This window comes from Diabrotica virgifera, chromosome 3, assembly GCF_917563875.1.
Source record: "Diabrotica virgifera virgifera chromosome 3, PGI_DIABVI_V3a".
Lineage (NCBI taxonomy): Eukaryota > Metazoa > Arthropoda > Insecta > Coleoptera > Chrysomelidae > Diabrotica > Diabrotica virgifera.
Genome location: NC_065445.1, coordinates 248217299 through 248230459, shown reverse-complemented (window position 1 = coordinate 248230459; position 13161 = coordinate 248217299). Strand labels below are relative to the sequence as shown.

The 13161-nt window shown below is 34.7% G+C and overlaps 1 protein-coding gene across 1 annotated transcript in view; it reads right to left on the bottom strand.

Moving 5' to 3' along the window:
- Positions 1 to 4719: 4719 nt before the first annotated feature.
- Positions 4720 to 13161, bottom strand: part of LOC114334354 (phospholipase A1-like) — a 29200-nt gene continuing 20758 nt past the window's right edge. The window contains exon 6 of the mRNA XM_050646039.1: positions 4720 to 5197. Coding sequence (XP_050501996.1) covers positions 4758 to 5197 — 440 coding nt within the window. The 3' untranslated portion in view covers positions 4720 to 4757. The remainder of the gene's footprint in view (positions 5198 to 13161) is intronic.

The following is a 13161-nucleotide window of genomic DNA, read 5'->3' as shown; positions in this document are numbered from 1 at the left end:
TCATCTGAGAATACCGGGGATTTGTGAGTAGAGGATCAAAACTATGGTTGGCTTTTGGTGATGATCTAGGTGCAGTCATTCATTCTAAAAAAGACGTGAGAGAGGTGTTTTCACAAATCGAGGAAGAAACAGGTAGTTTGGGCCTTCAAATAAATGAATAGAAGACGAAATACATGCTAGTAACCAAAAAGTCAAGACCAGGAGTTAGCAGAGCATAACTATTAATGGCCACAACTTTGAAGTAGTAAAAAAATTTAAATATTTGTGGTAATCACAGATGACAAATGACAACCACATATAAAAAGAGGTCTCAGCATGGATAGCTGCTTAGAATAGAGCATTATACTCCCTATTATCATTATTAAGATATAAGAAAGATGCTAAAAAGACAATCTAAATTAAGACTGTAGGTATATGCCAATTATTCGGTCAATAATTAAATGGAAGTAAAACATGGACTCTTCATCGGCGGGAAATAAATATGCTGCTGGTTTTTGAAAGGAAAGTGCTCTTATTTGGGCCTCAAAGAGATAATTGACAGGAGAGTGAAGAAGGCGCCGAACAGCTGAGTTGGTGACTGTATGGCACTGAAAATATCGTCAGACATAATATATAAAAACTAAGATAAGATGGGAAGGTTATGTGGTAAGATCAGAGGAAGACAGAGGACAGAGTGTTAAATACAGTGTTTTTTGGGAGACGGTAGATCAGTAGGCCGTCCCAGAAATAAATGGAAGGATGATAAATATGTAGAATCGAAGAATCCTGAATTAGTAAAAACTGCTTGTAGAATTATTTACATATTTGAAACAACGATGTGAACCATTTTATTTCAAAATTCGTGAATCCAAACAGTGAGATAAAAATTGAATACCTTTTTTTACACTTTTTAAATAATTGTTATTGCGGCTCGCGAAAAATTTCAAATTTTTTAAAATGGCTCGGACTATCAAGGAGCTTGGCCACCCCTGTTATATAAGATGACCCAAAAATGCTAAAAAAATATTTTCGCGGGCAAAAAAGGTGATGTTTTGAATTTGTTAAAAAATATATTAAACAATTTCTGCCCAAAAATTTCGCCTGGCACCCTTCTCATTTGTTTAGAGGGGATATTTTTTAACAAGAATCCACAAAGAAACCGAATCAGAACAGTCAGACAGGCAGCATAAATCCGGACCCCGGAAGTGTCATAGGTTTTCGAAACGGACCCTCAGGGAAACTAATTGCTGACCCCTGTTCTAGATGACCAATTCAGAACAGATTTAGACCGATCCCTCGGACAGATATTCACCATCATATTCATCAGATAACCTGGACGTTCTCTCTCTTCCATTGCTGTAAACAGCTAATTCGACTACAGCGAATTGAATGCATTCCTAACATCAAATAGCATCAAATAGCAGCAAAGCCGTCCAGCGATATTCATCTCCACTGCTGCGTTTTTCATCGAATACACTCACGATTGCATTAATTGTGCTCCTTCCTTTATAAAATCCCCATTGCCCCGGGGATAAGCCTCTCGATCTCTCCATCATGCCATCGATGCAACCTTGCAACATCATCTTGTACAGTTTTCACTACACTACAATATGCAGATACACCGTAGATATGTCGATACTTCATCCTGGTTTTGGAGAGCAGCACCAGCGTTAATGTCCTGGAAGGCCAGCACATTTGTGCACCCCATCTTCTTCTTCTTCAGCCTTCAGTAATCCAACTTTGGACATAGGCCTTCTCCAATTCAATCCAGTGTTGTCTATTTTGCGCCACCTGTTTCCAGTTGTGTCCTCCAAACTTCTTTATGTCATCGGCCCATCTCATTTGTGGCCTTCCTCTACTTTTTCTTCCTAACCACGGTCTCCATTGCTGTATTTCGTGATTCCATATTTTATCCTTCAGTCGGGCATTGTGTCCTGCGAGGCTCCATTTTAATTTGGCAGCATGTTCTCCTGCGTCTTTTACTTTGGTTTTGCTTCTAATCCATGTATTTGTTTTTTGTCTATGAGCCTTACTCCGAGCATTGATCTTTCCATCGCTCTCTGTGCCTTTTCTATTTTATCCATATTGGCCTTGGTGAGTGTCCACGTCTGTGAACCATACGTAAGTATAGGGAGGATACACTGATCGTAAACTCTGGTTCTCAAATATTGTTCTACTTTAGTGTTAGTTGTGCACCCCATACCGCATTTATATACTCCAAAAGCGATGCAGGGTCTGCACATCATGACTTTTCACCGCTTTAGACGGTATCTGATTCAGTGCGGGGATTCTATGCATCTTGATTGCATCCAATGCCTCGACTAGTCTATCCATGGTAAAGGAAATAGCTGGCTTAGCTCCCTTGTTCCTCAATATATCATGCAATCTGCCGAACTGAAAGACCTCTTGTGTTACCTCGAAATGCTGCAGTGGCATTTCGTATTGGGAGTACGCATGAAACTGATTCATAGCGATCATGTATTCCTGATTTTAGATATCCTCATCTAGCATTTTCCACATTCTATTTTCTGCGTTTATCTGTCTGTGTATATCTCAGCGGCTTACCCACCCTTCATCGCTTCATTCATTACTGGCTGCAGGTTTTCCACGATAAGTTCGAATGGTGAAATGTTTGTGAAAGATAATGGTTTTAAGTACCAAGGATCGGTATTACAGGGGAATGGGCAAATAGATGAAGACGCATGCAGTAAATTAGGGTTGGATGGATGAAAAGGAAGGAAGCAAGTGATCTGTTGTGTGACAGAAAGATGTCAATGAAACTGAAGGGAAAATTCTATAAAACTACCATAATACTAGCTGTGATGTTCGGAACTGAATGTTGGACAGTTAAAAAAAAAGGAACAGCGAATTTATGTGGCAGGGATAAAATTTATGAAGAAAAGTCTAGGGCGTACCTACACCATTTGATACCAAAATAAAGTTAAGTTGGTAAGGAGTGGCAAAAAAAGACCAAAGAAGATCTGGGAGCAGACGCTTGAAAATGAGAAAGAACATGAAGAAAATATTTTCTATCCATAATTGCTGAATATTCTTAACAGATGAGCACAACATTTCAGCGAACATCTAAATATAAACGATATTGAAGGAGGTTACAACATAGGAAATCAACAAAATCTACATCATCAACTAGACAGTGAAGACCCAACAAGAGAAGAAGTGTCAAATGCCATCCTAAAACTCAGAGACAATAAAGCCCCAGGAATCGACGAAATCTGGTCGGAAATGTTTAAAAAAGGTGGTGATCAACTTTTTGCAGCAATCCATAAACTGATAGTTCTTATATGGCAGAATGAGTTGGTACCAGAAGAGTGGCTAAAGGGAGTAATACGTCCGTTGCATAAAAAAGGTGATCAACTGGATTGTAAGAACTATAGAGGCAGAGGAATTACTTTGTTAGCATCTGCATATAAAATCTTCGGCAATGTATTTTTACAAAGGATATTGTAGGTCAATACCAATGCTGATTTACTGCTTGAAAGTCAACTATACATCAAATTCAAGCACATAGGCAGATTCTAGAAAAGTCACTAGAATATAACATAGATACCCACCATGTCTTCGTCGACTTCAAATCACCCTATGACAGTGTTAAAAGAAGCGCATTATATAATGCAATGATAGACTTTGGGATCCCACCTAAGTTAGTTAAGTTGACCCAACTAACAATGCAAAACGTAAGCTCGTGCGTTAGAATTCAAGGAGAAAACTCTATGTTCTTTGACGTTAATAATGGTCTAAGACAGGAAGATGCGCTGGCGTGTCTCCTCTTTAATATTGCCTTGGAAAAGGCAGTCAGAAAATGAAATATTAGAATGAATGGAACTATTTTTAATAGATCGACGCAAATTCTCGCATTCGCTGACGATATAGTTATAGTGAGCAGAAGTTTGGGAGACATGGTGCAGTGTTTTACAAGGCTTGCGGACGCGGCAAGTGAATTAGGACTTGTGGTAAACGAGGAAAAAACCAAATATATGTTGGTTTCTAAAAATTCCCGAAATATCCAACAGAGAATTCAAATTAACAATCACACTGTTGATCAAGTCAAGGAATTTACATATCTTGGATCGCTAGTAAACTCAATAAATACAACAAACGATGAAATGAAAAGACGCATAGCATTAGCAAACAGAACTCTTCACGGTCTCCATAAACATTTAAAAAATAAAAATATAAAACGTGCAGTAAAGCTCAATATATACAAGACCTTAATAAGACCGGTTTTGATATATGGAGCTGAAACGTGGACCCTATCTCAAAGTAATGAAAGACTTCTTGGTATTTTTGAGAGAAAAATTCTTAGAAAGATTTTTGGGGCAGTAAATGAAAATGGGCTATGGCGTCGAAGATACAACTTTGAACCGTATCAGTTATCCACCGATCCCGATATTGTGAAATTCGTTAAAGTGCAGAGACTTAGATGGGCTGGACACATTGCTAGGATGTCAGAACACGAATACACTAAGAGATTAACATTTTCAAAACCAGAGGGCACAAGAAGTAGAGGACGACCACGAAGAAGATGGATTGATGATGTGAAAGAAGACCTAAAGATTGTAGGGGTCAGAAGATGGAGGGAAGTTGCCAGGAATCGACAGGAGTGGCGACTTCTTTGTAAGCAGGCCAAGATACACAACGGATTGTCGAGCCACTTATGATGAATTGCCGAATAGGTCATAAAACTGGAACCGCTGTTTTCATTAAAAAAAATTATCAAAATATAAGTAAAAAAATAATTTATTTATCATTTACACTTATTAAGGTATTACACTTATTAAGTCGGCATTATGATCATTTAGTACTACTTCGTAAAGATCGTTATCCAGTTGTGTCTTAATATTTTCCGGATAATACAGTTGCTCCAACAACTCATCCTCATACACATATCCCACCACATAATTCTTGTATTTGTTCAGAATTTGTAACCTTTGAGTTTCATAATTTTTCAGGATTTCCACGCTGGGTCCATCGTATTTTCCGACTGCAAATGGAGAGACCGATTCTGTGATAACCAGATGAACACCAAATGCTGATATTTTGACGTACTCGCCCATTAGAATTTGCGGGTCAACTGGAGGACATCGACCCAACAGGTAGTCGAAATATGATGGGCAAGGCCAACCGAAGAAACCCTTTTTGGTGTTGATGGATTCTGCGTAGTACAAAGGAGCTCGGTGGTGGTTACAAGCAAAAAATCCTAAAAAAAGAAAAACTATGTTTTGATGCATTCTTTATAGACTACTGGTCAGAAAAATCCAGACCCTTGCATTTTGTAAGTTTTGTAAATTTTGTCAGTTTAGGTATAGTGGCTTTAATGGGGAGGAAGTAAACATTAATAATAAAAAAAGAATGTGTGTGTGTACTTTGTACGCACGTAAGAAGTTATACTTCTATTATAATATAATTTCAACGAAATAAATATACCTACTTAACAGTTACAATACAAAAAATTAACAATAATTGCCAAAAATGAACCAAAACTTAACAATGCCAAGTATTAAAAAAAAAAGAAAAAAGTATGAATCGTCCGGGATTTGAACCCGCAATCTCGCGATTTTTTGATCTCTGGTCCAATGCTCTACCAACAAGGCCATCAAGCCGCATGCAACTTACCTTTCAGATATACATAATTATACATCACGGTGACAAGTGAAATATAAAAATACACTCACCGGCAGAAAAAACGGGCACCCCAAAAAATGGGTCATTTTTAATGTCTTGTATTTCCTAAACCTGATGTCCGATTTAAGTAATTTTTTTAATATGTTATAGCCTTATTTTTTATCAATATCGCTGTAATAATATTGTTGCTAGACAGGTACATTGTCATTGTATACAGGGTGTACGAATCAAACTGTGTTTTTTTCTCAAACTTTGGAACACCCTGTGGAATGTTCTAGCTTTTATAAAATACTAAAATTAAAACCCAACTATAGCCACAGATTTTCTTAACATTCTGTTTTTTTATTCATTCGCTTATGTTGGATAATAAAAAAGTTAGGCAATTTAACAACTACCCCTGTTTTTCGTCAATACAGGGTGTTTTTCAATAAGTACGGCAAGCTTTAAGGGGTAATTCTGCATGGTAAAATAATGACAGTTTGCTTTATAAACTTATGCCCGCAAATACTTCGTTTCTGAGATAGGGGTGTTGAAATTGTTCTTACAAACTGACGATTTATTTATTGCTCTAAAACGGTTTGTGATATGCAAATGAAATTTGGTAGATTTTAAGAGCTAGTTATTGCGCATTTTTTTGGCATACAATTGAGAATTTTATATTCACCATTGGCGTGCATACGGGATATATCTAAAATATTTATATCCGTTTTAACATATTAAAAAAATTACTTAAATCGGACATCAGGTTTAGGAAATACAAGACATTAAAAATGGCCCATTTTTTGGGGTGCCCGTTTGCTCTGCCGGTGAGTGTAGATGAGATGTTTTATTATTTTACGCCCAAGGAAGACAAATCCAAAGACACACAATTATAATAAAAACCTTTTAAGCCACCTTTTTCAAATTGAGCAAGTTGTATTATTAATATTAATGTTAATAAATGAAATATAAATATTTTGACGTTTCGCAATTTGACAATTAACTTTTAACTGCAGTGCCTTAAAAATTTTAAAGCACTAGGCCTTAAAGTAGCATTTTTAACGCTCCTATGGGGTCCTAAAAATTGCATTTTTAACACGTTTGTAGAAAAATATATTTAAAAACACTAATATAGTCTTTCCACGCCTTTTCTGGACTGATACATACATAAATTAAAACATTTTGAAGTATAACTTCAAAAATATAATATGAAAACTATTTAAAAAGGCAGTATAACTATTAACTAACCGTTGTTGTTTCTCTTCCCACAAATTTCAAAATGCAACAACCATACATAACCAAACCGTCAACCGTCCAAACCACAGCTGCGCTACAGCTGCCATATTGGATAATTTTTGACATGTCATTTGAACATCCAATCAGAACAAAGTTATAATGCGCATGCGCCGGGATCATAGGTTTTAACATATAAAAATTCACCCTCATATCGCGCGTAAAGAAATATAACTTCAAAAACGTTCATTTATAACAATAATAGTACATTGTTTACCGGGTAGGAAAAGCTTAACATTCCTGGACGACTGTGAAGATTGCTAAGTCGAGGCGCAAGCCGAGACTTAGCAACACGGAGTCCAGGAATGTGGCTTTTCCTACGAGGTAAACATACTATTTTTCCGCAAATCGTTTAAAATTCGACAGATATTGATTGATTTAAAAAAAAACGCGATAATTTTATTCCCAAATAAATGGTGCTTTGAAATTCCTAATAAAATTACTTGGGTTACTATGGAAACGTATTGAGGTTGAATTGTCAAACTTGACGCTTATAAATAGAACACTAACAACTGTACGGAAATATCATTTCCTTACAGTAAGGAAATGACATTTCTTTACAGTAAGGAAGTCCTGACTTTTTCTTCAAGAAATTTTGACAGGAATGTCAAAATTTCCTGGCGATTTGCGGAAAAAACGGTTCTTTTCATGTTTTTAAATGATCGCGTCATGACAGGAACAACATTTTGACATTTGGCAAGAAATATTACTTTATCTTGTTTACTAGCAACAGATTTTTTGCATTTTTTTATTGTATATGTTACGGACAATGACGTAAATCCGACCAGTAACGTTATTGGCCGGCCAATATCGACAATGGCTGGTTGAATTGGTCATTGTCGACAATGGCCGGATAATAACGTTATTGTCCATAGAAACTGGATATTGATGATAATTTTAAATTCTTGATAACATTTCTATCATTGCCCGGCCAATGTTGACAATGCCCGTTGTTAATCAGTCAATGTTGAAATTTTGACTAAAAGATAGGTTATGTGTAGGTTTACTATTGTTTAATCCATGTGTGTATATTGTGTATTGTTTTCGTTCTGAAATAAGAAGTGTGCATGTCGTGCAAACAATAAAATTTGTATAAACATTCTCAATTTCTTTGCAACACGAAAATGCAGCAGCTGCATAATACTATGGTCAAATCTGGGAGTACAGGAAGAGTCTATACCGGTTTCGGGGATTGTCTGCCCCTCATCAGTAGTCCCATATCCTCCTCTCTCAGATTCTTCCACGTACCACACTTTGGGCCTTTCCGAATTGCAAAGAAAGAAATGTCACGGATGAACTAGGGCCATCTACCGAAAAACAAAGTAAGTTATCAATCGAAGTAGCACAGAAAACGACAATAAATATCGTCTCCATACCACCAGATTGACAAAAGGTGGAATCATTTCTTTGGTTACACCTCCTCAGATTTTCAAAATTTATAAATCATACAGGATGCCGAGGAAATTAAGATGAGAGAATTTTAAATAATTCACAACTCATCTGCTCAGCTTGGTAAAAGCTCCAACAAGAAAGATTCCTTAATACTCAAACAAAAGAGTAAATGAATTAAAAATGTATAAACATTCTCAATTTCTTTGCAACACGAAAATTCAGCAGCTGCATAATACTATTGTCAAATCTGAGAGTGCAGGAAGAGTCTATACCGGTTGCGGGGGTTGTTTCCCCCTCATCAGTAGTCCCATATCCTCCTCTAAAATTATCCTCCTCAATAAAATTTGTAATTCAAAACGCAATGGTTCACTATCTTGTCAAAATAAAAATTATTAGTCTTTAAAAGTTGTTTTAAATAAAAAATAATACATCATGGATAATTTTATTTATTTATCAACATTGCCCGTTTGCTTCTGGCCACTGTCGTTATTGACGGGTTATTGATGAAAAATCTAATTTTACTATTTTACGTTAAGTTTTTAAAACATTAACTAAGGTTATTGTCGTTAAAGGCCGGGCATCGTCGTTAATAAACAAGGAAAATGGACATTCACGACAATGCCCGGCCATTAACGTCAATGTCCAATTTACATCATTGACCGTAACATATAAATATACGACAAGTTTCACATTTATTTTGATAAATTCAGATCACTGTTCATTCGTGTTTTCAAATCATGTTACTATGACTCTGAAAATAATGCAAAAGTGCCATTATATGAAGATGGTCTCAGTATACGTTATATTTCAAATCATTTGAATAATACCAAAAGTACCGTCCATGAGGTTCTTACGAAGTATCGTCCAGTGGCGGATCCAGAAGTTTTGTTTGGGGGGGGGGGGGGTCATGGGTCTTGAGGGTGCATCTCTGATGCAAGGTGACTTAGTCTTACCAACCTTAGGATACGTGGGTTTACAATTATGGGGGGGAGTCATGACCCCCATGACACCCCCCTGTATCCGCCAGTGGTATCGTCAGATTGAAGTATACACTGGAAGACCAGGATCAGGCACGAAAAGGTGCAGAGATCAGCGTTATGAATATGAACGTTTTTTAAAGATTTTTAAAGAGAGTCCCGTTTTTGCTTTCGATCTCCAGACAGAGCGAACGTGTATTGAGGAGACCCGGAGAACGATTTGTACCTTGCTGTATTTCACGCAGAACGCCGTTTGGTAGCAGAGGTGTTATGGTATGGGCGGGTATTTCTTTCAATGGACGCATCGAATTAATTTTTATCGAACATGGAACTCTAACAGCAGACAGATACATACGACAGTGTCTGGAGGACAACGTTGTCCCCTACGAACTTTTTTTTGGGGAGAATTTCTTATTTATACAAGATAATGCGCGTCCACGTACTGCGCGAATCGTCATGGACTACTTAAATACTACCGGAATTCCTCTTTTAGATCGACCTGCTTGTAGTCCTGACATTAATCCATTAGAACATTATTTATGTTTAGGGTACAAGACTAGAAAAAGAGACAACCATTTCCAGAAACGATCCAAAAGCTGGAAATAGCGTTGGATGAAGAATAGAAACATATACTGCAAGAACAGATTCATCAACTTATTGCAAGTTGAGTTGCAATACTACTAGGCATATTGAAATCCTCTTCAGATGTAGGGGAGACAATACCCTAAAGCTAAAGAACAGCCAACTATGGACAATTAATTAAATTTTATTTTTCTTTTGTTTAATTGTTTAATTTTTCAAGCAATATTAATTTTTAGCGTTACTTATTACTTTATTTTGGGATACTTATTTTTCATATTATTATTTTATTAGTGTTTTAAATAAACGATATCTATTATTAATATTTGCTTCCTCCGTATTTAAATCATTTAACACCGACAGAACTAAAAAAAACTGCAAAATGCAAGTTTTCGGATTTTTTTGACCATGAGAGTGTATTTAAAAGGCAATAGTTTAGCAAAAATAAGGAGATTATTATTAGTGATGTTGAAAAAGTGGCCGCATATGAAATGCCTCCCGAAATAGGATTTCTTACCTGTCGCTAAAATGGTCACATACGAATTGCCTCCCAAGCTTTAAATAAATTACATGCTTCTAATCTTCATGTGAAGGTGAGACGTTGCCGCTTCGTCCCTTGGTAAATTTTTGGCAAAATTGGTATATTGTTATTTAATTTATTTTATGTTCAACCTTTATGTATTAAACATTATTGACAATAGGCGGTATTTATAAATTTTAACTAACTTATACATATATAATTAGTTTTATAACCATTATAATATATATTTTATAATAACCATTATTTGTTATTATTAATAATTTAACAAAACATACAAAAATATATTAAGTATTTATAAGATTTATTAACAATAACATCACAAAAAAACTTATTTGGAAAATATTACAAAATGTGTATAGAAATATAAAATTACAAAATATTTTTCCTAAATTTATATGATACTACTTTGACAAATTCTAATCTATTTCTTTTACAGTTTCTTAATTCTAAAATTTTTTCATTTAGAAAATTTATTTTTGCTGTACTTTTCGCAACAATTTTTTTTTTTTGGTGTTGATCGGTATCAACAAGATGTTGGTGGTATCAACAAGATAATCACAAAACTGGGTGACTCTTTCATCGACTGGTTTAATTTCTGCCAAATCTGTAGCAAAAAAATCGCTAACATCTTTAGGATGTAAGAATGAAAGACCAAAAATATAAATAAGAAAATGCGTAATTTCGGTTGAGTCAACACCTTTTTTTCTGGTATTCTGGAGCTAATCCCAGTGTTTGAACCTTTCTATACCATGCCTGACCCAAATGAAAAGGACATTCATGAAGATCTGCTTCAGGAAATGCCATACGAATACCATTATGAATGGAAATTTCAAAGTCTGAAGTTATTACTTTGGGGGATACAGATTAATTTTAAACCATTCTTCTATGATATATTTAAAAGCGAGATAATATGAAGATGACTTTTTATCTTGAAGTAAACAAAAGACAAGGGAAATATAATGTCCATTTTTCAAGCCATATATAGCCATGTTTTCAAGCCATGTATTTTTCAAGCCTAAACAATTGAGTGAAAAAACGAGGACAGTATTCAAAAGTTCCGTCAACATACCAATTGTAAACAGTCGAAGAAAACGAAGTTTTGAAAAACATGTTAATATAACAATATGATTATCTTTGTTATTTTTAATTATAAAATTTTCATTTCTATTTGTAATAATAGCTTTATGAAATTCAGATATTATTATATTTTTGGGAAGTTTAATTAAAGAATTTATGTTTCTAGCATAATATAAATTTTGTCTCACCCTATTGATATCATTGATAGTAAATGTCTCTATATTTGTCTTCTTAAGTTCTTTACAGATCAGCTTCATTGGTTTTTCGCTGAAATCTTCCACGGCTGCTCTTTTTATTGAATTGGTTACGGCTTTTCTATTGTAAACTTCGGCAGACAACTTCTCGTAGTTATGATCTAATATTGATTCAATTATCGTATTTTCACATCCCTGTGTTTTAACAAATGCTTTGCAGGTTTTTTTAGTACATGTCCACCGTTTTACTGTATCTTTGGCCAACATTTTTTGAAAACCGAATGTAAAACCATCAATTATTAATAGTAAAGGTTTATCCTTTTGACTGACACTTATTGTTGATTCCATTATTTCGGATGTTGTGACTTAAACACAATTTGATCTTGAAATCGACGAACTGACAAGCTTGAAATAGACAAACTAACTGATGCAGGAACTAATAAACTTTCAAGTATTTATACATTTAGCCCATTAGCACAATTTACAAAAGACAATATAAACAAACAAAAAGATTATGGTAAAAGTACCTATTCATGGAATCGTTAAGAAGAGATTAGAATCGGAATTGGAATTACTCAGAAAATACCCAGAGAATATAAACAAACAAAAAGATTAAGGTAAAAGTACCTATTTATGGAATTATAAATATGGAAGAGATTAGAATCGGAATTTGAATTACCCAGAAAAGTTGGATATTAGATTCACTTTGACACATTCGGAATAGGAAACATACAACATAAAAATTTCTACCTCACACTATTAAATGCTAAAATAAGCTAAAATCAACTTAATATTTCATTAAAAAAAGAAGAATTATTAGAAATAGTGGGAGTGTCTACTAATCTCATAAAATTTTGTGGAGTTTATGTCTAGAAAATATTTTTATTTTGTACAATAAATAATTTTCTCATTTGTTATCAATACATTATAATGGTGTAAATAAATAATTATTGATTGGCGTAAGGTTTATGTTATTTTTATGTCTGTTTACTATTAATAATATTGGATATAAGCAGGTGCGTTGGTTGTGTAGTAATTTCCAGTCACTTCTGACAACTGAACTTTTCAAAAAAGAAATTACTAACGTCAGTGTCAAAGTGAATCTCGATAGAGCGAATTCAGTATAACAACTTTCTTTTCTAAAAAGAAATATGTATGTCGTATTGTGAAATATTTATGTGAAACAAATTTTATGTACACTGCATTAAGAATTAGAAAATTCAAAATAAATAGATACTACCTATTTAAATTATGATTTGGCAACATTGTGTCATTATACACAGATTAAACAGACAAAATATCAGCCTAAATTATTAACGAAACGGAGGCATTTCGATTGTACCTGGGAGGCATTGCGTGTATGAAAATATTTACCTGAAAAAGTGGGAGGCATTTCGATAACGCCGGAAAAAGTAACTATTCGTTACAAAGTACTCGTTACTTACGGATACCGAAAGTAACGATTACGATACAGAGAGGTAAATCGTTACTTTGATTACTTTGGTTA